Source organism: Mya arenaria, chromosome 6, assembly GCF_026914265.1.
Source record: "Mya arenaria isolate MELC-2E11 chromosome 6, ASM2691426v1".
NCBI lineage: Eukaryota > Metazoa > Mollusca > Bivalvia > Myida > Myidae > Mya > Mya arenaria.
The window spans coordinates 32,690,768-32,715,628 of record NC_069127.1 but is presented as its reverse complement, the minus strand read 5'-3'; the positions used below and the strand labels follow the sequence as shown (position 1 = coordinate 32,715,628).

General features: G+C 37.2%; 2 protein-coding genes across 2 annotated transcripts; both read right to left on the bottom strand.

Annotated features, from left to right (window-relative positions):
- Positions 1 to 312: 312 nt before the first annotated feature.
- Positions 313 to 6,066, bottom strand: LOC128237729 (uncharacterized). Its single transcript, XM_052953311.1, has 5 exons — positions 5,842 to 6,066; positions 4,840 to 4,909; positions 2,195 to 2,320; positions 1,299 to 1,746; positions 313 to 501 (listed from the first exon to the last, which is right to left on the bottom strand). Exons 3-5 carry the CDS (start codon positions 2,287 to 2,289, stop codon positions 313 to 315), a joined length of 732 nt encoding a protein of 243 aa, XP_052809271.1. The 5' UTR covers positions 2,290 to 2,320; positions 4,840 to 4,909; positions 5,842 to 6,066.
- A 10,726-nt stretch (positions 6,067 to 16,792) lies between these two features.
- On the bottom strand, positions 16,793 to 18,592 carry LOC128237728 (trichohyalin-like). The gene has a single exon (XM_052953310.1). The coding sequence runs from the start codon at positions 18,590 to 18,592 to the stop codon at positions 16,793 to 16,795; it is 1,800 nt and encodes a 599-aa protein (XP_052809270.1).
- Positions 18,593 to 24,861: the final 6,269 nt, after the last annotated feature.

The following is a 24,861-nucleotide window of genomic DNA, read 5'->3' as shown; positions in this document are numbered from 1 at the left end:
CTGTAAAAGTTATTCACCACTTCTGCAGTTAAAGCTGTAGCTTCGCCCAGAAACTGTGTTGCCTCCTGGTGATGAAGTATCATTATATCCAGAACTCCATGCAGTTTCAGCCCTGCATATCAAAAACAAAGGCATAACCAAGAAATTAAATGAAATTAAATTATTGAAAAGTACAAATAAAGACCCTGTATTGAGTAAATTGCCTATCAAATGATTATTTGTGTATTAAGTCCAGACTGAAGGAATGATACATTTATAATGCACACATTTATATTCAACACATCCATGCAAATGATATAAATGACTATTATATCACTCACCATCCATGAACTGTCTGATATGGCCAAAGCACCTGTAGAAAATGTGGTACTCTTTAACTGTGTAGACTGCTGATTGAGAGGAATCTTGTGTATGAGGTTTGTTGAAGCCTGATCTTTCTAACAAATCACTTGTTTCTATGGCTGCCTCCATATACTCCTCCTTAGATGATGCTTTCTGGATCTGAAATTGAAATCAAACTAGAGCTATCACAGAATATGATAAATGCCGTATGCCCAAGTGTTAGGAAAACTGCCTGAATGGAACAGTTTATGAAATCAAGGCACTTCCCCATATCATTGTGGTCAATTCTGCCAAAATATTTAAAAAACCAACCATACATGAGAAAGGAATGGACTGGACACATCATCAGTAAGGCCTTTTATAACAAAATTAGCTTAAAGTTCAAAAGGTTGCTATGACCTTGACCTTGAAGGACATGAGTCCTGTGCACACACATCCTTATACTATGATGGTCATTTCTGCCAAAAAACTTTCAAATCAAACCATGATTGACACAGATATGGACAGAAAATGAAATTTGGATTGAATGAACGGAGAGACATGACAACATGCAAGTTCTAATAATACCCTCACTTACTTTGTGTACCATAACATTGACCAGGTGATAAACAGTGTTGCTTTATAAAGTGCAGTTCCAGCAAATCATCAGTTGCAGCTTAGTTCTACAATTTAATACTAAACATTGCACAGCACATCTTCTCATTGCACTTAGTCATTATTGTATTTTGAAAATGGAAAAAAAAAGTTGTAATATAAGTTTGAGTTATGCAACTTGTGCAGTATACTTAAAGCTCATAAGATCCATTTAATGGTTCTTGTTTTATATTCGGGACCAAAATATGTGACACACCAAGTTGTGAAAATATGCTCTCCTTTCAAGTGTAAAATGGTGGTAGTGGTTCTCGTTACAAAATGCTATTATTTAGCAATAAAATATTTTAAAAACGGATCCTTACTGTATCTATAGCCCTCAGTACAGTGGCATTCTGAACATCTGCTAAAGGGATTTCTGTAGTTGGCGTTTTTTCATTCAATATGTATTTTATGATAGTTTGATGCAATGTCTTTAATCCAGGGTGCCCATAGATAAATGTTAAAGACACAAGCTTTCCAAGAATAATATATTCTCCATGTTGAAGTGAACATGCTTCATTGGAAAATGTATTTCTGTCTAAGAGAGGAGTTTTTTCAAACACAAGACTAAAGAGCTCTCTTCGAAGACCACCAGCATCCACCCCTTCTTCCCCTATGAACTTGACCATAAGCTCTGACGCCAAATCCTGTTCATCTGCATCTGCCATCATTTCCATTGTTGTTTCTATGATTTTGGTGCGCCTTATAGACAGTGTCCATTTTTTATTTTTCAGCTTACCCCGAATCTCTGTAACCGTCTCCTCTAGAGACCTGCATTTATAGAAATTTATAGATGATACAACTAAACTTTAGGGCTATTCCATTTAAACATATAATTCCCAGGGTAAAGGCACTTTTTTGAATACCTGTGTCAAATACCATGTTAAAAAACTTAGGGTAAACATGTGTGTTGAATTTTACGACTTATTTACAGCTATGGTAACATAAAGGCAGTCAGGCAATTTGAGGAGTGAATGCGAAAAGGTTCTAAGTGACATTAAATAAAGAAGCAGATATAACCTTTTCGCTTTCACCTCTCGAATTGTAGGCCATACCTTAAGGCATACTGTAATCTAGCCAATAGCCATTTGTTCTAAATGAGATAAACAATGATACTAACTTAATACAGAATTTCAACAGACACCTCATTACATTTTTTTTTCATTTAATTTATATATTCAGCTTAGTATATGTACCTGTACTCAAAATAATTGGTTACTTGTGTTTTACGGGCCCTGTCTTAAAGCCTTCGAGTTGATCATTTTCACAACACTGATCTGCATGGAGCTCAATATCAACTGCTGGAACAGACATTCCACAAACTGGACAGGAACAAACATCTCTTCTGCAAAATAGTAAATTGTCTTCAAATTGTGCATTAGTACTACTTGTACAAGTATTCTGAACATATTTAGCATATGTTGGTTCAAGAAACCATAAACTGTTTTTTTGATATTTAAAAATGGAATAAATTATAGCCTCTTAATAGTTTAAGCCAGCAGTTATAGATATTCTGTTTTTCCCAAGCTAATCCACCAGTGCAAACAAAATTATACCTTTTTAATATACACACAATACTTGGGAAACAATAGAGTCATTGGACTCTTACATGAATTTCAATAGCTCGAAATTTACCTTCTATTTGTACCGGCACATGAAAACCCAGTGTGAATTACAGGCTATATATATATTGATATTCATTTTTTACCCTGGCCTATTGATAAATATAATCCCTATGTGACTGTCATGATATTTAGTGTTTTATTGTAAAAATGACTGTTAATTTCATCCAAAACCTTTCTTATCAATATATAATATATTGATTAATATTATTATGCTGAATCATTTTCTTTCAAATCAATGGAAGCACTTTGACAACAGGTCAGAGTTGTGGTTCTTGATTTTTCAAGGTCATATTGCCATTATTTTATTTATGTCTCATTGAATTCCTTTCAAAACATATCATTTTTTTTTTAAATTTTAATACATGTAGGTTATAAAGGGCTATAAATCTTGACACTATAAATGTTTTTATAATAAAACTTGTCAAGAAAAAACACATTGTTACTGGAAGTGAGTGTTTAAAGTTAAAAGTTGAAAAATTCAATAGTTTTAAAGCTGTTATAAAGAAAAAATACATTGAAAATGTGAACAGACAGAAAGGGTTATAACTTTAAGGCACAAACATTTCAGGCCTAAACAAGAGATGTTTGTACAACATGTATTCCCCCCTGATGGCACCAAATTAATGAGTTTGAATTTTCTTATATTGATCAGACATGTTTTTGCGTTAAATTTCACCATGACCTTCCTCCTGTTTATCTTGAAATTGATAGGGTTCATCTACCGGTACTTGTTATGATCAACCCACCTACTATTTGAGTAACATAGTTCAAATCATTCTCTAGTTTTCCAACAAACAGTCTAACAGGCATTTGCAAAGTAATAAACATGCTGCTTATTCAAACAAAAATGATCAATATGAACACAAAACATAACAAACAAATCATAAGAAAAATCATGCAATCAGGATCTCATATTGATCTAAAAAATAAGTTGGTACATTAATTAGATATTTGGTCAAGGAGCAACTACAATCATTTATTTGAAACTTCCTTGAATTTGTTATTCCTCATGGATCAACTTCATAATAATGTTGTTGTTGATCAATCTTGACCCCTTGTTGTATTTTTGTAGAGTGTCACCCAAGGAAGCTTCCTGTAAAGTTTCATTGAATTCATCCAGGTAGTTCAAGAGGATATGTTTTTTAAGCAATTGTTGACGGACGGACAGACGGACTGAATGACTGACAGCCGGACGCCTGACAAAGATCGATCACAATAGCTCACCTAGAGCACTTCGTGCTCTGGTGACCTAAAGAGCTCACTTTCAGCTGTTGGCCAAGTAAGGTTAAGCAACATGAAACAAAACAAATCTAAAGGGAACACTTTTGAACTTAAACAGGTGCTATATTTACTTCGCTTCTTCTTCGGATCGATTTTCTTTTACCTGTTTATGATTTAATAAGAAGACACTCTTATATTGCCAAGCAACATGGTTCCTAATAGTTTTCTAAGTGTTTCTAGTTGGTAATCAAGGCAACCACATTATGGATATATTAACAAGAGATGTTAGTCAAACATTATGCCCCCCTGAGTGCCAAGTTGTCAGAAATATTTGGACAATTGAATGAAATATGCATGGACTGAAATGACAGCTGATTTGTCATTGACATTGGATGCATATGAGGCAGGTCATCTACTGGTCATACCTAATCTTCATGTCAAGTTTGATGACCATAGGTCCGGGAATTGTTGAGTTATCACTCGGACAAGCTTTGGTCTTCCAACAGACCGACCGACATGTGCAAAGCAATTTATATAACCCCTCTGCTTCGAAGTGGGGCATAATTAAACTAGATGTTCACTGAAAACTGATACTTCAACTCATGCATTTAGCGACATATAAATTTCTACTGTCTACTATATAAGACAAATATCAGAACAATACTCTTACTTTAAAACTTTACTGGAGAAAATATATCCTTGATGATCATCTATCTTAGTTTGAAACAAACACGGCACTTAGTGGATAGAGGAGCTTGAGGCAAATGTTCTCCAAAATTGCATAAGATGCACTTTACTTATGATAACTTCAGAAGGCAAATAAATGCCCAACTAAAATAGTAACATAAAAGAAAATCCTTTCTATACAAACATTTATACATCAATCCCAATCATCTGTGCATGCATTAAAAAATCATCCATATAGTGAACTAGTGGCATAATGAACAATAACAAAGGTTCTTGTAAATTAAACCTGTACCGGTATTCATGAATTACATCATAACATATGATACCTTACCAAATCAGAATTTCCGCAGACTTCTATATGCTTCATTTCCACACTTCAGGCACTTCTCATGAAAAACTTCCTGCAACGATGAATGAGAAACATAGATATATGTATTTACTGTGTAGAAATCAGTCAAGAACCCTCTTTCTTTGAAAGCAATTGGTAAAAACATTATTTTCTTAAAGCTTTTGAGTGCATATCATATTCTGCTTTCTGACCTTATTGGTAGTTCTGAGTGATGAAGTTCAAAGTTATTTAAATAACTTTACACTTTTTGACAATTATTCAAATTATTCTATGATTTTTTCAATTTATTTCTTTGGACCAGTAAAAATAAAGCAAAATAATTAATGCAACTACATGTACCGGTATTATACAATGGCAGGGCTTTTTCTGCCCATTTTGGGAAAAAGACCCTAGACATTTTGCGAAATTTTGCGTCGTGAAAATGCGGAAATTGGGAAATATTACAGTGAAAAGAAAAAGGTCTAGTCTAGTCTCCTGTGAATTAGGAAATGATTTAATATTAGTTTGTTTTCCCTTTTAAAAGACCCACAATGGCTGAAATATCAATCCTTGGGGTGTAAATATCTATTGCAATAAATCATGACAGATAATATTTCATATCTCTGAATGTGATGAAAATCAATGATTTCTGAGTTCAATTACCAAAAAAACTTCACATCACCTAATTTATTAGGATGTTGAAAATGAACCAGTACAGGTAAAAATAATCTCTAAAAAAAATTAAAAAATAAAATTTTTTTTTTTGGATTGGGATTTTTTTCTGAAGATTGGGAAAAATATCTTATATTTTGCTTTGGGAATGGGTCCGATAGTCGGACCCGTGGGTACTATAGAAAAAGCCCTGAATGGTTTAAAGAAGTTGTCTGCACGCTCTTCCCTGAATAATTCATTAGTTTTAGTTCATCATTTATGAACATTCAAATTTAGGGCATGTCAATAAGTTACTGTTTCATTTTTTTAAACACAAACTCAAAGCATATTTACCGTTCCACTCTGACTTTTCACAGGACTTACAGACAGACATGTCTGTAATGGTCGGACATATATAATGGCCTGTCCAAGGCCACATCTGTCAGCTAAATACTGTGTTGTGTAGCCTTCTGGTGGCAAACGGATCACTTCTAGCAAATTTCTGGACCCAACTGCAGATCTTAGCAGTTGAAATCCTCCAGCCTCTTTTAATTTGGGAAAGAACTCTGACAGTTTTTGTCTTAGGTCAATGAAGGAGTTGGTTTTTGGAATTGTGATTTTAATTTCCCCTAGCCCCGCCTCCTGAAGCACCCTTTTTTCTTCCCGAGATGGAGTCCCATCCTATATGATAACAAAATTGATTCATATGCAATTTTCAATTCATTAATGAAATAAAATGCTTTTAAATTGAAGTACATAAGTATCATGAGGACATATTATAACTTTCAACTTACTGTTTTTATTTTATACATAACAGATCCTACTTTGAAATACACTATTGAATATAACATGCTTGAAGCAGCAACAACATTAGGTAAAATGCCTTACTAATTTAATAATATCTTTAATTAACCTCAAATTTTAAAATATTTAAAGTTATGACAAACAGAAATATCTGTTTAGACTGTAAAATATATCAACATGAAAAAAACAAACCTTCTGGCTAATACGAAATCAAGTTTGCTCGAACATGCACATTTGGTTGAAAAATGAAAAAAACTGACCAATAACATACTAGTCGGAAGATATGTTTATAAATTTATAATAAAGAACGTAAAAGATAGTAAGCAAGGAAGTTTTATTGATTTGTTAAACCTTGTTTTCTTTATTAACCTGATCTATCCTTGAAAGGCAGAAAAACCTACGAGTCCATGTTGTAAACTCATCACTTGGTGACGGATGCTGCATCCGTCGCCTTGCAGGTCCATTAGTCCTGTACCGTGCGAAAAGCTGCCGAACAGTAGGCCTAGCACACGTAGAAGCTGTATTACTACTATTACTACTTGATGAATTGATTGCTGTGCTGGTTGTGTTGTTTGCAATTCTCCCAATCGAGAGCAAGCTTGTTGCAACAAAGACACCACTTTTTTCTGTTGCTGGGACATCTTATCTAAAATTAAATAAAAAATTGCCATGAATCAAAATAAATGATACCAAGGGCAGTAATGTCAGGTGCGTCAAGGTTGCCTAGTTCATTGTGGTATAAAACATCCTCAATTCCATGAATAGAAAGATCCCCGGTTCGTCTTAGGTCCAATGGTGGCTCAATGGGAAACAGAAGAGAGGAGAAAGATCTTGTACCATGCACAAATATAAGCGGTGGCTCTGAGAGACCCAAACCCTTCATGCACCAGTTAATTGTAACCTAGGCCCCCGAGGTCCGGGGAATAGCGGGGACTTTGACTTTCGGTCCAGCCAAGCCCGGGCAGAATCTCTGCCTAGTCCAAATAATTGTACGTTGACGGATTTTTTTTAGATTTTTGATATGGCAAATCCTTCACGTACAAATTATTTAGTATCAAAAGTGGGTAGTTGTTCCGATCGGGATTCCGGGTTAAAGCACATTGCGTCTATAAAATATAATAAAAACAAGAATTATTACCAGATAATGTTATTTTATATTAGTTCCGTACACCAAAAATAAATATCCAACTTATAATTATGAGTTTTGACGGCTTTTCTTCATTTCATTCTGTCAAAACATAACGATATTTACATGAAGGGCACCTGCAAGGCTTCAGGGCACAGTTTTAAATCGCTCGGAACACTTTGGCCATGGCCGAGTTGTTACGATTGTATAACGAGGTCTATCTCGAAGCTTTGTCGGAGGAGGCCGAGTTATTAAGATTGTATCGAGTTGTTCCCCTTCGCTTAATTGTTGTCTGTGTCAGTCAACTTTCGTTTTATTGGAAAGGTAAACAACTTGTTTTAATGCATTAAATGCTTGTTTAGTGCAAAATAACATTTCACGTACATGGTAAAATATGAATATAACTCTTTATGATCAATTTCAACCATAAAATACTTCACTTAAAACAATTTCAATCGTTTTTGCACATTCCCCTTTAGACGTTAGGGATTGGAAGAATCCCGTATAACACGTCTATTATTTTAGACTAAATCTCTGCCCTGTGGGAACGATCTGCTAGTTAACCCCCCCCCCCCCCACACACACACCATATGCCCCCGCACGCAAGGGACTCTAGTTAAAGCCAATTTCCCGCTATATTTGCGAGAAGACAAAACCAATACAGTCACCAGGCACTGGGAGGCCTAGGCTACTGGAAGCTCAAACGGGTTGCGAAACAGATGACATTTAATTTCAGACATTTTAGAAAAAAGATGGCAAGCCAGTTTTTATACAGAAATATGTTTTAATAAATGTGTTTCTTACCTAAATTTTGAAAACGTAGCTACATCGGTCTTGTTTTCTTGATTTACAAAATATGTTTCCTAAACCAGCCATGTGTTTAGTGAAAGCGCGCAAGTTTCCTTATAGTAAATGACAATTTTAAATCAAGGGGAAGTAACTTTACTTTTATTAGATGGAGCTATCATTTACAAGCTCGTGATTGGTTTCGTATTCAATTTGCAGTTTTAGAATAATGCAGATTCGAGTTAGAAGTTTGAGGAATAGAGTTCTGCATTTTAAATAAACGAGTTTTATTTATAACGACATATCTTCACTGTGATTTGTTAATATGGACATGCTTAGTTTCGTAATCGAAATCCAGTTTAAGCGTAATGCGGTTTGCCGTAATGCGTCTGCCACATAGCGGTTTGGTGTTTAGCATTAGACACATAGCGGTTTGCAACATCGTGAAATTCGCTAGCATGATACGGACAATGTATATTCATGAAACATGGAAAACATAATGTAAATTACGATATAGCACTTTATAACAACGATTTAAACAATACATGAATGGAATGTATTGTAGAGATTACTAATAAAACATTCAAATGTTAACACATTGCCAATTTCATTTTTGACCCAAATACCGCTCCATAAATCGCAAACTAGAAATAGTCGTTATTCTTATGAACAAATACATGGGTGAATTCGGCTTCTTAGGTTCTTACACATGCAAAGGCAATAATTGAAAAGGCAACATAGAGGGTTTTGCTAGTTTACATGCCAACTCCTTTAAAAAAAGTTAGTGATGAGGACCAGAAGCCTTGCATGTTGATAAATCGAAGGAATTATCAGATAGGGTTATCGGACATGCATTTGGATTTAAATCGACACAAGCAAGGAGGGTAATTGACAGTCAGAAAACAAGATCAAAGTTTTTCAAATAATTATAGCTTTTTCCTCGCAACTTCTATGGTCGAAAAAGGTATGGTCGAAAAAGGCCTACGCTTACCCGATATACACATAAATCAACTACCATAATGTTATACCATAATCATCAATACCCAAGACAGACACAATCGTAACGGCGTGTACATTGATAGCGGGTGCGAATATTAAGTCAGTTAAGTTACAATCCAGATTAAATATAGGAAATAAACAAATAATATCATTCTGTAATATGTCCGTAAGTAGCATATGCATGTGTCGACGTAGCCCAGTCGGCATATATTTTTAATTAGGATCCGTTTGTGTAGAGTAACCACTGTAACAAATCAAAATATCCTAGATATTTTATTATAACAATAATGTGACTGGTCACTATAAAATCAGGAAGGCAAGTGCCGATTTACAAATGCACAATGCAAATACAAATAACAAACATGTAGATATTAATACAAACGAGATTCAGGCTATATACTTATATAGTTATAATACTCATGTAAAGATATAATTACATCAGATGTTAATTGTTATTAAGATATATTTCAACACATATTATATGCTTATTAAATACCAAAAATGTACTAACCTGTAACAAATCAAAATATCCTATATATTTTATTATTACAATAATGTGACTGGTCACTATAAAATCAGGAAGGCAAGTGCAAAGATTAACACACTCGACACCTGATGACCAATCACGCGTGACAGGTTAGTACGAACAATGGTAGAATAAAATGTAGAGTAAAATAATGATCACAGGACACCTAGGGCGGAGTTAAGTTGGATCAAGGTAAGGACAAAAGTAGAAATATAGGAAATAAGAATAATACGAATATCGTGGATGTAATAAATACAAAGACTCCTGACTTAATGCAAATTTAATATATTTTATTAATGTATTCAATACAATCAACACATGTCCTGTGACATACTCCCCCTGCTTAATAAAAAGGCTCCTGACTTTTCCGTTATACAGCCTGAAAATATATAAAATACTGAAAACATGCAAATTTAAAAGAATAGTAAGCACACAAATAAATCAATATGTGCACGCTGGCTAGGCTACCGCTCAATAATATGCACATTACCAGAGGTAAGCGTATCTACATCTAGAAGGTTAAGTATTAAACTAAACTAGAGTAATTGGGGAACTCAACAACTAGAGCAATCTCTACTACATACAGATCATACGGTAAATATGAACCTGTACGAAATACAACTTATAACTACCCAAGGTAAGTATAAACATCTACTCATGCAGATCTAAGGGCGATCAACGGACACTTACCAAAGGTGAGTATCAACTACAGGTAAGTACTCTTCATACCATACTTAATACATCAGGTAAGTATTACAAAAGGTAAGTACCTTGTATCAAAACCTACCAAACTCATATCTTCTTCTAGATATGGGCTTGAAAATCATACATTTCCACAAATAACAATGACAACGTATAACATATGTCAACATTAGCAATTTACACGTATCACGCATACCTTCTGCTAAAATAGTAAAGTTCATTAAAATCTGTACTCCACTTAACACCACTCAAGGGTCACTTCTCACACTTTCCAATCACCTGTAGTCATCCAGGTCGGCTTCTTCCGTATCCTCTTTGGTCTTGGGGTGATACCAATATCCTGTGGATGTTCTCTGGCAGGGGTAGCAAATCTAGGTACGGAATCCACATCGTTGTCGTCATCATCATCCTGTACACCGCCATTATTATCATCTTCCCGTTCATCCACACAAACACTGACATCTGATGCCTCATTGTCATCCGCTCTTACATCATCTACAAGAGCATCCCTGTCAGTGGTAGACATGAACGGAAGGAGTAGATTACGATGCAGAGTCCTAGACTTCTTATACCGTGCTCCTTCGCGTTTCACCTCAAATACAGGTATGTCATCAATGGGCTTGTCGATGACAATATACGGATGTGGCTCCCATCTATCTGCTAACTTTTGTTTCCCCCTGATGGACACGTTGCGGACTAGAACACGGTCTCCTGGCAGTAACACAGAACTGCGGGCACGGCTATCGTAGGTGGCCTTGTTCGTCGACGAGGTCTTCGCTGCTACCTCCCGGGCCTTGGCGTAGGCGAACTGGAGACGGTCCTCGCAGCTTACCAAGGTACTCCGAATGTGTGCTCGACGACAAGCTGTCAGTGGGGAGCCCAGGAAAAGCGTCAATAGCGAGCCTGGGGTGCCTCCCAAACATCAGAAAGTACGGAGAAAACCCTGTACTTTCATGGTGCGTGGCATTATAGGCGTGCACCAGACCCGATACATGAGACTTCCAGTCAAGCTTCTGACACTCCTCAAGGGTCCCGAGCATCTTGAGTAGCGTCTGGTTAAACCGCTCGACCATTCCATTACCCATGGGGTGGTAGGGCGTAGTGCGTGTCTTTTCCACACCTGCCAGGGCACACAACTCCTTGATGAGCGCAGATTAATAATTCCTTCCCTGGTCACTGTGGATTCTTGCGGGAAAACCATAGTGCACGATGAAATTTTCAAACAATTTTCTGGCGGTGGTCTTCGCAGTCTGGTTGCGTGTGGCGTAAGCTTGAGCATACCGGCTGAAATGGTCTGTCAATACAAGGACGTTCTCAAAGCCTCCCTTGGACCGCTCCAATGACAAATAGTCGATGCAGATAATGTTCATCGGAGCTGTAGACGTGATTGGACACATATCTGCCACAGATGCGCGGGACTTCCGGCGAATACAACGTCCACAGTTCCTGACAGCATCAGCGACAAAACTGTCCATCCCAGGCCAGTAGAATCGCTCCTTGAAGAGTGCAACCGTCCGGTCGCGTCCTTGATGACCAAGGTCATCGTGAAGCGCCTTGAATATCTCGGTACGGAGGTTCTCTGGCAACAGCAACTGGAGGCGTTCTTCTGTATGGAGGTTGGACTTCCGATACAGCACACCCTGAAGCACAATAAAGTGGTTCCACTCCCTCAGATATGTAGTCATATGTCGGTCCATCGGCGTAGCCGGTCGGGTTCCGCGTGATATATGGTCTGCAATCAGTGAGAGGGTCGAGTCCTGGACTTGTGCCTTGTGCCAATCCGTAGAGGATAGACTATGGGCACTGAGTATATCATCTGGAATATCCACATGATGACTGGGTGGTGTCGATTCCGGATTGCGTACCGTCTCTGACAGCGGTACTGTCTCTGCTGTCGCAGCATGACTGACGGCGTGAATGACATCGGTCGGAATATTCCTACTGAGGCCATCATCATCCTGGTTATTCGCTCCCTTCCGGTAAGAGATCGTAAAATCATAGTTGGAAAGCGCAGCGAGCCATCGATGTCCAGTGGCATCCAGCTTGGCAGTGGTGTTTACGTACGTGAGCGGATTGTTATCCGTCACAACTAGGGATGCAAACGAATGGCAAAATCGATATTCGAATATTCGGTAATTCTTTCGATCGAATATTCGAATATTCGATAAAAATTGAATCTTTAAAAAGTTATAGTTATCTATTAATTTTAGTTATAAACCACGATACCCTTTTCTTTATCTGTCGAATGTTTCTAGTGTTATCGTAATACAATACAATACATAGCAGCGTGTCGAATATTATTACATCGACATATGAAATACATATCTAGCACATAACAAGCACATAACAAGCACGTACAATTCAATGAAATCACTCATCGATAAAATCATCACATATGATGGCCTTGTTCTTATTCAGAAATATTATCTTATCAACAAGATCACATGACAGTCTGTTTCTAAGTTTGTTAACAATGAGTCCGGCGCAGGAGAAAATTCTTTCTCATGGCACAGACGTCGCAGGTATCCCAAGCAGTTGGCGAGCAACATGTGCAACGCGAGGAAAGCGTCCCTCGTTCTTTTTCCATCATGCAAGTGGAGTGGCCTCCTCGTCGGAAGATTCGTGCCGGTACCGACGCAGCTCGTCGTTAGCCGTCTTGGTCGTCTTTGGAACCATGAAGCTAAGACGGGGTCGTTTGGAGGGTGTTGACGCACTCTCGTCGGGGTTGGCAACCGAAATGGAACATCGTCCAATCTACTCTCGAGCGCGTCTTCCGTGTAGCGCCGCTGTTCCGTTGACAGGAAGTCCAGGTCTTTGTAGCGGGGGTCCAATAGAGCGGCAAGGACTAGGGTGGATGTGGCGGTGGCATCGTTCGAAGGTCGGAAGCGGCGACGAAGCTCAGCAGCAATAACACCATTCACTTCCTTGACGACATGAGAATCAGCCTCGCATGCACGGAGTGTGTTGTCCAAAAGACTTGTCACGATGAGATAAACTTCACTGCATGACACGTTCTTCTCCGTTGACATATACGAAGTCGTCTCAGTCAAATGACGGAGTACGTCACTCAGCTCGGAGACGACGGTCCACTCGCCGTCCTTCAACGACAGGTGCTGGTCGGCCTTCCGGGTACCCGAGTGTCCAGCATGAGGTTGGACAGGACGCGGCGTTGCTCGTTCAGCCGGGCCAATATAGCATGCGTGATGTTCCATCGGGTTGTAACATCCTACACCAGCTCGTGTTTGGGCACCTTTAGAGTAGCTTGGCGCTTGCGCATTTCGGCCGTCAATGTAGTCGAGTGTTTGATGTGCCCGACCAGCTTACGACATCTGGAGACGACCCTGTTGACATCCGGGAGAGCTAATGCCGGCTTGATGGCCAGCTGCAGTTTTTGCCCAAAGCACCCAAAACACAAATCATGTTTAAGACCAGAAACGCTAAACTTTTTCATTGATTGCTGTTTACTGCTTTCACTTTGAGAACTCGGATGCTTAGCCTTCACGTGATTCCAGAGATTAGTCGTCGTGCCCATGTACGACAACCTCACACTGCATAGTTTGCACGTGACAGATTTCTTGTCAACAGAGCGCGTGAAATAAGTCCATACTTCAGATGTGGCTGGCATCTTTTACGTTGTTAAGAAATACAAATCTAATATATAATAATAATAATAATAAGTTTAACTTATAATGTTATGCGAACATATATTCTGAAGGAATGAAGTGGTATCTACTTTCAGCGTATAATATCAATCACCGATTTGAGCAATATTGCTCAGCTTAATTGGCAGGCAAACTGACAAGAGGGTGTGAAGGCCGCTTCCTTAAATTCTTAATTGGCATGGTCATTTAAAAGAACTGAAAATCAATTAAACTTGTTTGATGTTACTTCCTAATAGCCAGTTATTTTACAATTATGGACACTGTTTATAGTACCCTACGATCGATCCCTAATTGACACATGACGCACACTCGATTGTCATCTCGTTAACGCCTCAGGCACAAGATGCGTATTGTTGTAAAAACAAGACAATATAATTTTAAACACAACAACTGCCCTAAAGATCCAAGGTTTATATCATTATTTTTTGAAAAAAATAATCGAATATTCGAATACCGATTTTAACATTCGAATACTAAACGTTCGATCGAATATTCGAATATTCGAATATTCGTTTGCATCCCTAGTCACAACCTCAAATCTCCCGCCATAAAGATAGTCGTGAAACTTTTCAGTGACCAACCACTTTAAGGCAAGGAATTCGAGATTGTGCGCTGGATAACTGCGCTCGCTCTGCTTTAAACTTCTGCTGGCGTATGCTATGGGCCGCTCCTTCCCATCATGACGCTGGTACCATACGGCACCAAGACCAAGTGATGAGGCATCAGTATGCACCGAAAACGGCTTGCTGTAATCCGCGTAGGCCAACACTGGAGGGTTTGTAAGCTGTGCCTTCAGCTCCTCAAATGCCTTCTGCTGTGATTCTGACCATTGGAATGGTACCTTCTTGATCTTCCTCGGGGTCTTAGAACCCGTCTTCCTCTTGGTCGGTTGTACAATCAAAAGATCATTAAGAGGCCGTGCTATAGTCGAAAATCCACGAATAAAGCGCCTATAATAGCCGGCGAAACCAAGGAACTGCCGGACTTCCTTTGTGGACTTAGGCTTGGGCCAGTTATTGACGGCTTCCGTCTTTTTCGGATCAGCCTTGATCCCCTCAGCTGATACAACGTGACCGAGGTACGTAGTCTCCTCTTTGAAGAACTCGCACTTGCTAGGCTTGATCTTCAGGTTATAGTCGGCAAGGCGTTGGAATACGGCATCGAGTCTATCAAGGTGGCTATCGATGTCCTGACTGAAGATGATGATATCGTCCAGAAAGATTAGGCAGTCTTTCAAGTTGAGGTCTCCCATGCAACGTTCCATAAGGCGTTGGAACCTCGCTGGCGCATTACAGAGGCCGAAAGGCATACGGTTCGCCTCATAGAATCCTAGACCCCAGACTTGAAAAGCTGTCTTCTCTTTATCATCTTCTTCAAGTTCCACTTGCCAGTAACCTGACTTGAGGTCAAGTTTAGAAAAATACTTCGCTCCCGACAACATATGTAGCGTGTCTTCGACGCGTGGAAGTGCGTAGGCATCCTTCTTGGTGCGGGAGTTGAGTTTCCGGAAGTCGATGCAAAATCGGATGGTGCCATCCTTCTTCCGAACGATCACGACGTTGGACGAAAAGGGGCTGCTTGATTCTCTGATCGCACACATATCCAACATGTCTTGCAGGTGGTGTTTCACTTCCTGGAATAGTGAAGGAGGTACTCTTCTACACGCTTCTTTGAAAGGTTCTGGATTCGTCAGTACTATTCGATGTTTCACTGCTGATGTGTTTCCTAGATCGAGTGATGTTTTGGGAAATATCGACTCCCACTTGTCGAATAACTTTAATACCCTTTCCTTTTGCTCTTTAGTTAAAGGAGAATCATTCATGTCACACTTTGTTTCATTATCTATGTTTTCTTTTTCAGGTGCGGTTTGCTGATGGACAGAGGCGGAGGGAACTTCAGAGGTAAGTATCTTATTTTCTTTTTCATGTTCTTCGGCGTCTTTCTTCTTTTCAAAAATTGGTGCTGATCTAAGCACTTTCACCTCTTGTAATTGACAGATAGGCGTCTTAGCCTTGATTTTCAAAACCTTTGCTGAAAGATTACACACACGTACAGGCACTCTTGTAGTTTTCCCTGGGTTACTAAGTGTAACAACTCTTGGACCTATAGTGGGTTTATCTGGACCATGCATTATCGAAGTTCTCTGTTACAGCAGATTCTATCTCTGATGTCTTTCGTACCAGACCTGTTACAGTTCTCACTTCCATCGGCTGTAATGAAAAATCTTTGGTAGCCTTAACTACTCCGACACTAGAACAACACGACATTTCAAAGGCCATGCTCCATTCATCAGGAATGTCGTCTACATTCTCGCATTTACACCACACGGCACATTCACGAATAACATTCATGCCAACTATTGCAGGTACTTTTCTGTTATACTCTGTGCTTTTAACAATGAGCAGAGGTATTGTTAATGGTGGCATATCAGTGTTAGGTAAACTAACGTTGGCCTCAATATAACCACCATATGGTATCTGTTGACCATTTCTCCTGTAACGTTCAATTCAAACTCATCTAGGCCTTTCAAATTAGGCTTTTCATTCATGGACAAATAAAACTCCTCTGATAGTGTACTTATCATAGACCCCGTGTCTATCAACGCTTTAACTGTCTGCCCTTCTATTTCAACAAAGTTCTCATTCGACTTCCCTACTAATCTCTCATGTAAGTTATTCTTTGAATTTCTGATGGGGCTATCTACTTTTTCGCTTCCATCGTGCCCCCCGATAAAAGCTTCTTCTCGTTTAAAGACTTCTCATTCTGCTCTGGTCCTTTTTCTGTTTCCTTGTTCTGCTCTTCTTTCCCATCGTCACTTCTACCTCTGAATCCTCTATTTCCACCTCTGTACCCTCCTCTAAAGGGTCTTCTGAAGTTACTGTTGTAATTATTTCCTCTATAACTAGTACTTTGCCCTTTCAACCTTTTCATTTCTATCTCCATGGATTTCAATCTTTCTAAGAGTTCTTTCATTCCACTTTCATCCCTTATCTGATTTACAGATGCACTACGCGTATTCTCTTCTCTGACTTCACTATTCTCTTCCTCTTCTTCTGACCTAGCCTTTCTCCTTAAACATTCAAATGAGTCTTTACTTTCATATGCCACTCTAGTGGTCATTCGTATTTTTTCAGATCTCAATCCTCTCCAAAATCTTTCCTTCAACTTCTTATCTCGTTTCTCTTCATCAATTTCACCCTTTTCAACAGCCTGTTGAAACAATGTTTCTACTCTTACTCCCCAAGACGAACACGATTCTCCTTCTTTTTGCTTTGCTGAATAAAACTCCGTTACTACTCTATCACCTGTTTTCACATTACTATATACTTCTTTCAACTTATTCACTATCGTTTCAGCACTAGCAGTGGTTTTAAGATTCAAGAGAACTTGTCTTACATCTCCTTGCAATGAGTTTCTAATTGCTTGTACTACAGCATGATCTGGATAAGAATTACTTTCTAGAATACTACAAACATCCACTTTCCACTGCTCAAAATGATTTCCGTTCAAGTTTGGTATCTTTGGTGAACCAACTTTATACATAACGCTTTCAGCTTTCTGTTCTCTACCTTTCAATCTTTCCTCTTTCTTTTTGTTTCGATCATTAAATTCAGTTTTTCTGTTATCAGCTCTATCCAGAAGCAACTGTTCTTTCTCTTTCAATAATATTAATCTATGATTCAATTCCTCTTCATGTTCTCTGCTCATTTCTAAATCTCTTTCAATTCTCTCATTTTCATTCCTTCTTTTATTGAGTTCCAACTCTTGTTGCTCTAATATTTTGATTCTTTCTACTAACTCATGTTCCGCTTTTCTCTTCATTTCCATTTCATAGTTCAATCTCTGTCTATTTTCCATCATGAATCGCTGCTTTCTATCCTCCTCCATTTGTAACTGTTTCAGTTTCAAACTTTCACGCTCATATCTACTAGATTGACTTTTAATTTCCTCTTGGTCCAATCTTAAACTTCTAATTTCAGTCTTTAAATCACGAGAACTTTCGTTTTGAACATTTTTGTGCTTTACATCTTTCATCACATCATACCTCATATCAAAAGCTTTATAGCTACCTTTCAGTTTTGTCTCACTCAAATCGTCAAAGTGCCTGAGACGTTTAGCTTTTTCTATTTCTCCCCTCTCCCCGATGGAATTGGCCCTAATTCCATATTTACTCATAGGCTCAGTTGTAAGCTTCTGATCAAGCAAATCATCATCGTATCTAAGCTCTCGCAAAGTATGCTCTATCCTTTCATAGTGATCAGCAAGATATTTTAAGTTACTTTCATTTAAGCTTTCTTTCACTCTGGTTTTTGAATCCACACTTCTTTCCATGGCCCGTATCTCCATTGAAGTACTCTCGTGAAAATATTCATCAATCGTGTTCAAATCTGAGATGTCACTTAATCTATCCATTTCAATAGCATGTGCACCATGATCATATGCACCAACATAGCTTTTACTTTCACTAAAACGTCTCCTTACATCACTTTCGATATTCATTCTGTCAGGCTCAGCACTTAACTCTGTATCCCTCACTATGTTCCGACGAATCAATCTCTTTTCACGTTCACTTAACCCTTCTCAAAAAAAAAAATACACTTTATACCAAAACGCGCTTAAAACGCATTAAAAAGTGTATTTTTTTCCTGCGTTTTTCTGAAAAAGTGTATTTATTCTGCGTATTTTTATGAATAATTGCGTAATAAGTGTATCTTTTCTAAATAAGTGTATTTTTTCTGCGTCTTTTGTTAACTGAAGTGCGTTTTTTGTGTGAATAAGTGCGTCTTTTCTAACAGAAGTGCGTTTAAGTGTATTTTTTTCTGTCAATAAGTGCGCTTTTTATACAGAAGTGCGTTAAAAGTGAATCTTTTAGGTTTTTGTTTTCAGCAGGTAAAATGCACCTGAGTGAATTTGTGCTCTTTTTTAACACAGAAAAATGCTCTTTTTTCATAAAATTTGGATGCAAACGATTCACTTTTAATCAGTAAAAACGGAAGTGCGTTTTTAAGCGCGTTTTTAGGGATCAAAACGCACTTCTTTACTGAAGTGCGTTTAACTGCGTTTTTAACCAAAAAATGCGCACTTAAAACGCAGTTGAGTGCGTCTTTTCTAGAAGTGCGTTTTTACCTCCAAAAAGCGAACTAAAAACGCACTTTCAAGAAGTGCGTATTCTTTCTAAAAAACGCACTTAAGTGCGTATTAACTGCGCTTTTTGGAGGTAAAAAACGCACTTTCAGAAAAGACGCACTCAACTGCGTTTTAAGTGCGCATTTTATAAAAAAAAACGCGGTTTAAACACACTTAGTGCGTTTTTTTTGTGTAAGTTCCTTTTAAGTGTATTTTTTTGGTTAAAAACGCACTTAAAATACACTCAAGTGCGTTTTTAGTGCGTTTTTTTATAAAAAGCGCAGAAAAAATATGCTTAAGTGCGCTTTTCTGTTCAATTTTATTCACTTTTTACGCACTCGGTAAGAAAAATACGCTTAAAACGCAGTGCCAATACCGCTGCGTTTAACGCGCGTTTTCTGCACGTTTAACGCGTGTTAAACGCGCGTTTTTCCGCACTTTTTTGAGAAGGGAACCCTTCAACCATAATTCACAATTTACACAACACTAAATACGCTTCAAACACAATAACTTTATTTCGCTGGAAATGTGTCTGTAAAATGTAAAGTTCATTAAAACACTATTCGGTCACTTAAATTCCACATAAATCCATTTGAATCACACATCACTGGTCACAAAACACACAATAAAGATAATCACATACACGCAAATCAATCAATAAAAATGCACACAAAGCATATCAATATCAACACAATAATCAAAGTACACAGTGCAAAGTCACATAAACTAATATTTGAGACAAATTAATGACTATATTAGAAACAAGGGAAGCAACTCACTATTATTGGCTATCATAATAATTTCACGTTATCTGTAGATTTATCGTGCCTACCTACACCATAGCAATTACTACATCATAGCACTAGTATTACTTAGAAGCTATCATTACATTTATACACACAGATATCTGCAGAATATTAAACTACCAACTTTTTAATGTTCAACCTGTCTCTGGCCGGGGTCGAACTCATGAACTCAGGCTTACAAAGCTACCGTCTTAACCACTAGGCTATCGCTTCTGATGCTCTATACAGATACAGGATACTACTAATTTACAACTATCGCTAAATCTCCAGTACCTTTGTGTCGAAAGAAATCAATAATTTAAACCTCGGATACCAAATCCTTAAAATATATGTAAATTTTCCAGATATTTAAATCTGCAAACTTTTACAATATTTCAAGAGAGCGCGAACTCAAAAATACCGTATGAAGGTTTCTGCGTATTTTATATAAGTCTACCTTGCAAGGATTGTATACGCAATGATCTACTTCCAATGTAAAATCAGATATGAAATCACATTTGAAGTAAACTCAAACTTGTGATCTATTATTTGCTTTTCCACAAAAATATCTAAATGCATGTACTTTTTACATCCAATAAGAGAAAAAAAAAATATAAAAAAAAAATTAGAGAAAATAATGTAGAATGACGGGATTTCGAACCAAGGACCTCTAGACTGCGAGCTCTCAACGTAACCACAGGGCTATCGGGACTGATATTCAGACACAGGTAGATAAATGGATATGAATAGGTCAATGAGAGGACTGGGAAATACAATGCAAGATTAATTTGCTAGTTAGTATCGTGCAAGTGAACCTACATGCCTATTTATCAAACCTTAAGAATCTGAGGCAATAATTTAATTAGCACTTAAAAAATGAAACACTTAATCTAACAGCGAGAAAAAATATATACTAATGCACGTGTAAATGAAAGACTAAGTCAATCAATTAACTCTAATATCAAAATCTAGCACACTTAAACTAAACAATATAAACACAAAAATCTAAAATTGCATTTTATAATTAATAAAATAAATCTTACAGGTCTAATCCTAAATCCATACACAAATAAACACATTCACAACACAAACACACTGTCAAAGTTAAGTGTCAAAGCACTCAATTTCACCATAGGTGAAATATAAATCCAAATGTCTGTGGCACAATCCTGCACGAAGAACCGCTGCACCTCACGAAGTAAATCCAACTCGACGTCTCGAGTTAACGTTTAATTCCATGGAACAATGTTTTAAACGGGCCCAAAAAAATAACGTTGCGCACACGTGACAATGTTTATATCCGTAAAGGTATATTGGATATGATATCCCAAATATGGCAAGCCGCTAGAGGCTAATCCAATAGAAGCGATCTTTTTTCAAGGCGGAAAGGTCCCCGGGTCAAATGCATAATCGCGCACTGTGACCGTCCAATAAGATACACTCCTCCGGTCAACGTGATGAAGTTTACCAGGTCAAGTGCATAATGCCGCACTGCTATTAACCAATGAGAATCCTTCTTTACAACACGACACTCAATTCGTGAATACTCATTAAATCCGAGTATTGGAAATATATGTACACACTGGACTGTCCAGGTAAACACAGGTATAACAGGGATACACCTGTATAATGTATACTGATGTACAAAATGTGGTTATATCTCAACAAATTTCCACTTCAGTCCAAGACGTTGAAGCTTCACACAAAACCAATCGTTGGGCGCCAATGTCGACGTAGCCCAGTCGGCATATATTTTTAATTAGGATCCGTTTGTGTAGAGTAACCACTGTAACAAATCAAAATATCCTAGATATTTTATTATAACAATAATGTGACTGGTCACTATAAAATCAGGAAGGCAAGTGCCGATTTACAAATGCACAATGCAAATACAAATAACAAACATGTAGATATTAAGACAAACGAGATTCAGGCTATATACTTATATAGTTATAATACTCATGTAAAGATATAATTACATCAGATGTTAATTGTTATTAAGATATATTTCAACACATATTATATGCTTATTAAATACCAAAAATGTACTAACCTGTAACAAATCAAAATATCCTAGATATTTCATTCTAACAATAATGTGACTGGTCACTATAAAATCAGGAAGGCAAGTGCAAAGATTAACACACTCGACACCTGATGACCAATCACGCGTGACAGGTTAGTACGAACAATGGTAGAATAAAATGTAAAGTAAAATAATGATCACAGGACACCTAGGGCGGAGTTAAGTTGGATCAAGGTAAGGACAAAAGTAGAAATATAGGAAATAAGAATAATACGAATATCGTGGATGTAATAAATACAAAGACTCCTGACTTAATGCAAATTTAATATATTTTATTAATGTATTCAATACATTCAACACATGTCCTGTGACACATGTTGATGAAAAGTGTATGTCATTGCTTTTCAAGCAATATTGCATTTTTTTGTAATTTAATCATTTATCTGTAGGTAGTAATCATCAATCTTATTTATAGGAAAGCGTGTAAACCAGTCTTTGGTTATAAGTTTAACTTGATTGCAACTGTTTGATATTGATCGTTGAAGACTGTGATCATAAACAAGTCAGACAGACTAAACAGAAGTGATTGGATATTAATTTTGCCTGTGGGTACAACAGGGGATTATTATGCCAAATAATCCTTAAACTAGGCTTTTAATGCGTACAATCTTTGTTTCAAACTATATAAAAACATCCTTGAAAGCAAATTACGATTTCAATTGATAAAGCCTTTACTATCAAATAAACGAGCAACCGCAAATGCACGCACAAGCAAGAAACGGGTAAAAACAGCATGCGGTATAAGTTTGCAAATCTGGTTTACTTGCAAACTTAGTTTTTTATTATCTTAGATATCAACTTCAAAAGCGACACAAAGAAAGTTTGCCCATTAAATAAGAAATATTTTAAGTAAAATTAAAAAAAAGTTTTAAGAAATATGAAAATTTTAATTCCAAAATTGATTTCTCCCATTGGCCACCAATTGGATTTTAGGTCCCCCGCGGGGTTTTGGCAAACTCCAATTGGAGAATTTTCCATATGAGCCGAAACAGGGGAAAAAATCAGCAATTTGAAAAAAAATCAAATATTACAATTTGGAACAGAAAATTACATTTCTATGTATGTCTGTAGTACTAGATTCATAAACATAATTAAAATCTAATAAATAATCAAAAATTATGGTTTTGTAAAAAGGGCTCTCCAATTGGGGAAATTCCAACTGGAGAATTCCACAGTCAATTTCTATTGATAAAAGCCACCAATTGGAGATCACAGAAGTTGGTGATCACAGAAGTTGGAGGAATCACCAGTTGGAGACTTCCACCGTATAACATCTGCTGGGGAGAAATAAAGTTGAGATCTATACATGCCATGATATTATTGCTCATTGATTTAATATTATAGATTATTCAAGAAAATAACACTGCAAGATGTTACATGATTTCGAGTATTACATCGGTGTTTTCACTTGTGACGTTGTGTGCAATCTAAAACAGTGATCTTATATACAACTGCGTCAGATTTGCGAATTATTTATCCTTTTCTGAAGCCTTGTGGTCCTAGATGCTCGAAAATATTAAATACTTTTAAAAAGAATAACTTACTAATTTTCATTTCCTGGTGGGCTCAATTTGTGTCTTTCATTTAATCGAATAGGTTAGAGAACACCATCTTATATTGTCAGTAGGTACATTAAACTATGTTGACTTAGTGACAAACTTAATTTGATCACTCCAATTTAAAGAAAAAAACCTTTCGATGTGTATCTTTTATCTTATGCAAAAGTGGCTTCTTTTTATTATTTCGTCTCACGGTATGTTATTTTTCTTGCCATATGAAATGGGTACATATATGTATGATAGCACTATCACGAACCTATTATAGGTTAAACAATTATTTATAAGTCAGTGATATTATTTATAAATGTTCTATAAAATTGTGTATTGACTTAATACTTCGTAAAAAATAAGCTCAACAATCATTCTTTGTTTCAGAATTCACCCATTTCAAATGATTCTTTGAAAAGGAGCCATTTTCTCAGTTCACTTATTGTCAGGGTTTAGGAGCTGTAGCTAAAAGCAGTGACGAAATTCGTTTACACTCTTAAATTGTGCCAGTTACATTGAACACCTGCCGTAACTGAATGATAGCTTTACATTGATAAATAAGAAGTAAATATATCCAAATACTATTGCAAGGGGTATTTTTTTTTTGCAAAAGTGTATAGCCCTTCACGCAATTCATGATAGTTTAAAAACTCATGTCTTGAATGTCATTATCTTTGATCAAGTATACGTTCTAAGCATTAGGAATGATATTGTTCATATCATTTTATCCTACTACCTGTTTGCATGTTTTTGTCCGTTTATCAAATATACGCATGTACTTTGCTTATCATGTCCACGTGTTTGTGAATGGAGGATAAAGATACTGTAATAATGTTTCAAAGATGAATGCTAGATCGTTAAACACGTTGATTAAATATTAACATATTTTTAAATCACATTTATGAGAGTTAGGCGAAGGTTTTGTGATAGATTTTATATTTGCTACTGTACAATAGGGGAGGTTACTGCATAGGAGACGAACATTTTCTTAAACCGGTTTAGCATCAAATCAAGTAGGACCTACTCCGGTGACCTCAGACGAACATTCGTGTAAAAAATGGATTGAAATGGACAATCATAAAATTTTGGGCTATGGACTTATTGAAGACAACTGTATGGTAAGTCTAAATGCCGTTTGTTTTCATGATGGTTTAAATGATAAGAAATGTTTGTTATATTTGATCACGCACAGGTATGCGCACCCCCCCCCCCCACATAGTGACA

Excerpts from the sequence above, each read along its gene's own strand:
- LOC128237728 (XM_052953310.1), bottom strand. The coding sequence starts at position 18,592 with ATGAATATCGAAAGTGATGTAAGGAGACGTTTTAGTGAAAGTAAAAGC.
- LOC128237729 (XM_052953311.1), bottom strand. The coding sequence starts at position 2,289 with ATGTCTGTTCCAGCAGTTGATATTGAGCTCCATGCAGATCAGTGTTGT. Across the intron at positions 1,747-2,194 it reads ACAGGGCCCGTAAAACACAA|GTCTCTAGAGGAGACGGTTA; the intron begins GTAACCAATTAT and ends CTATAAATGCAG. Across the intron at positions 502-1,298 it reads TACTGAGGGCTATAGATACA|ATCCAGAAAGCATCATCTAA; the intron begins GTAAGGATCCGT and ends TTTCAATTTCAG.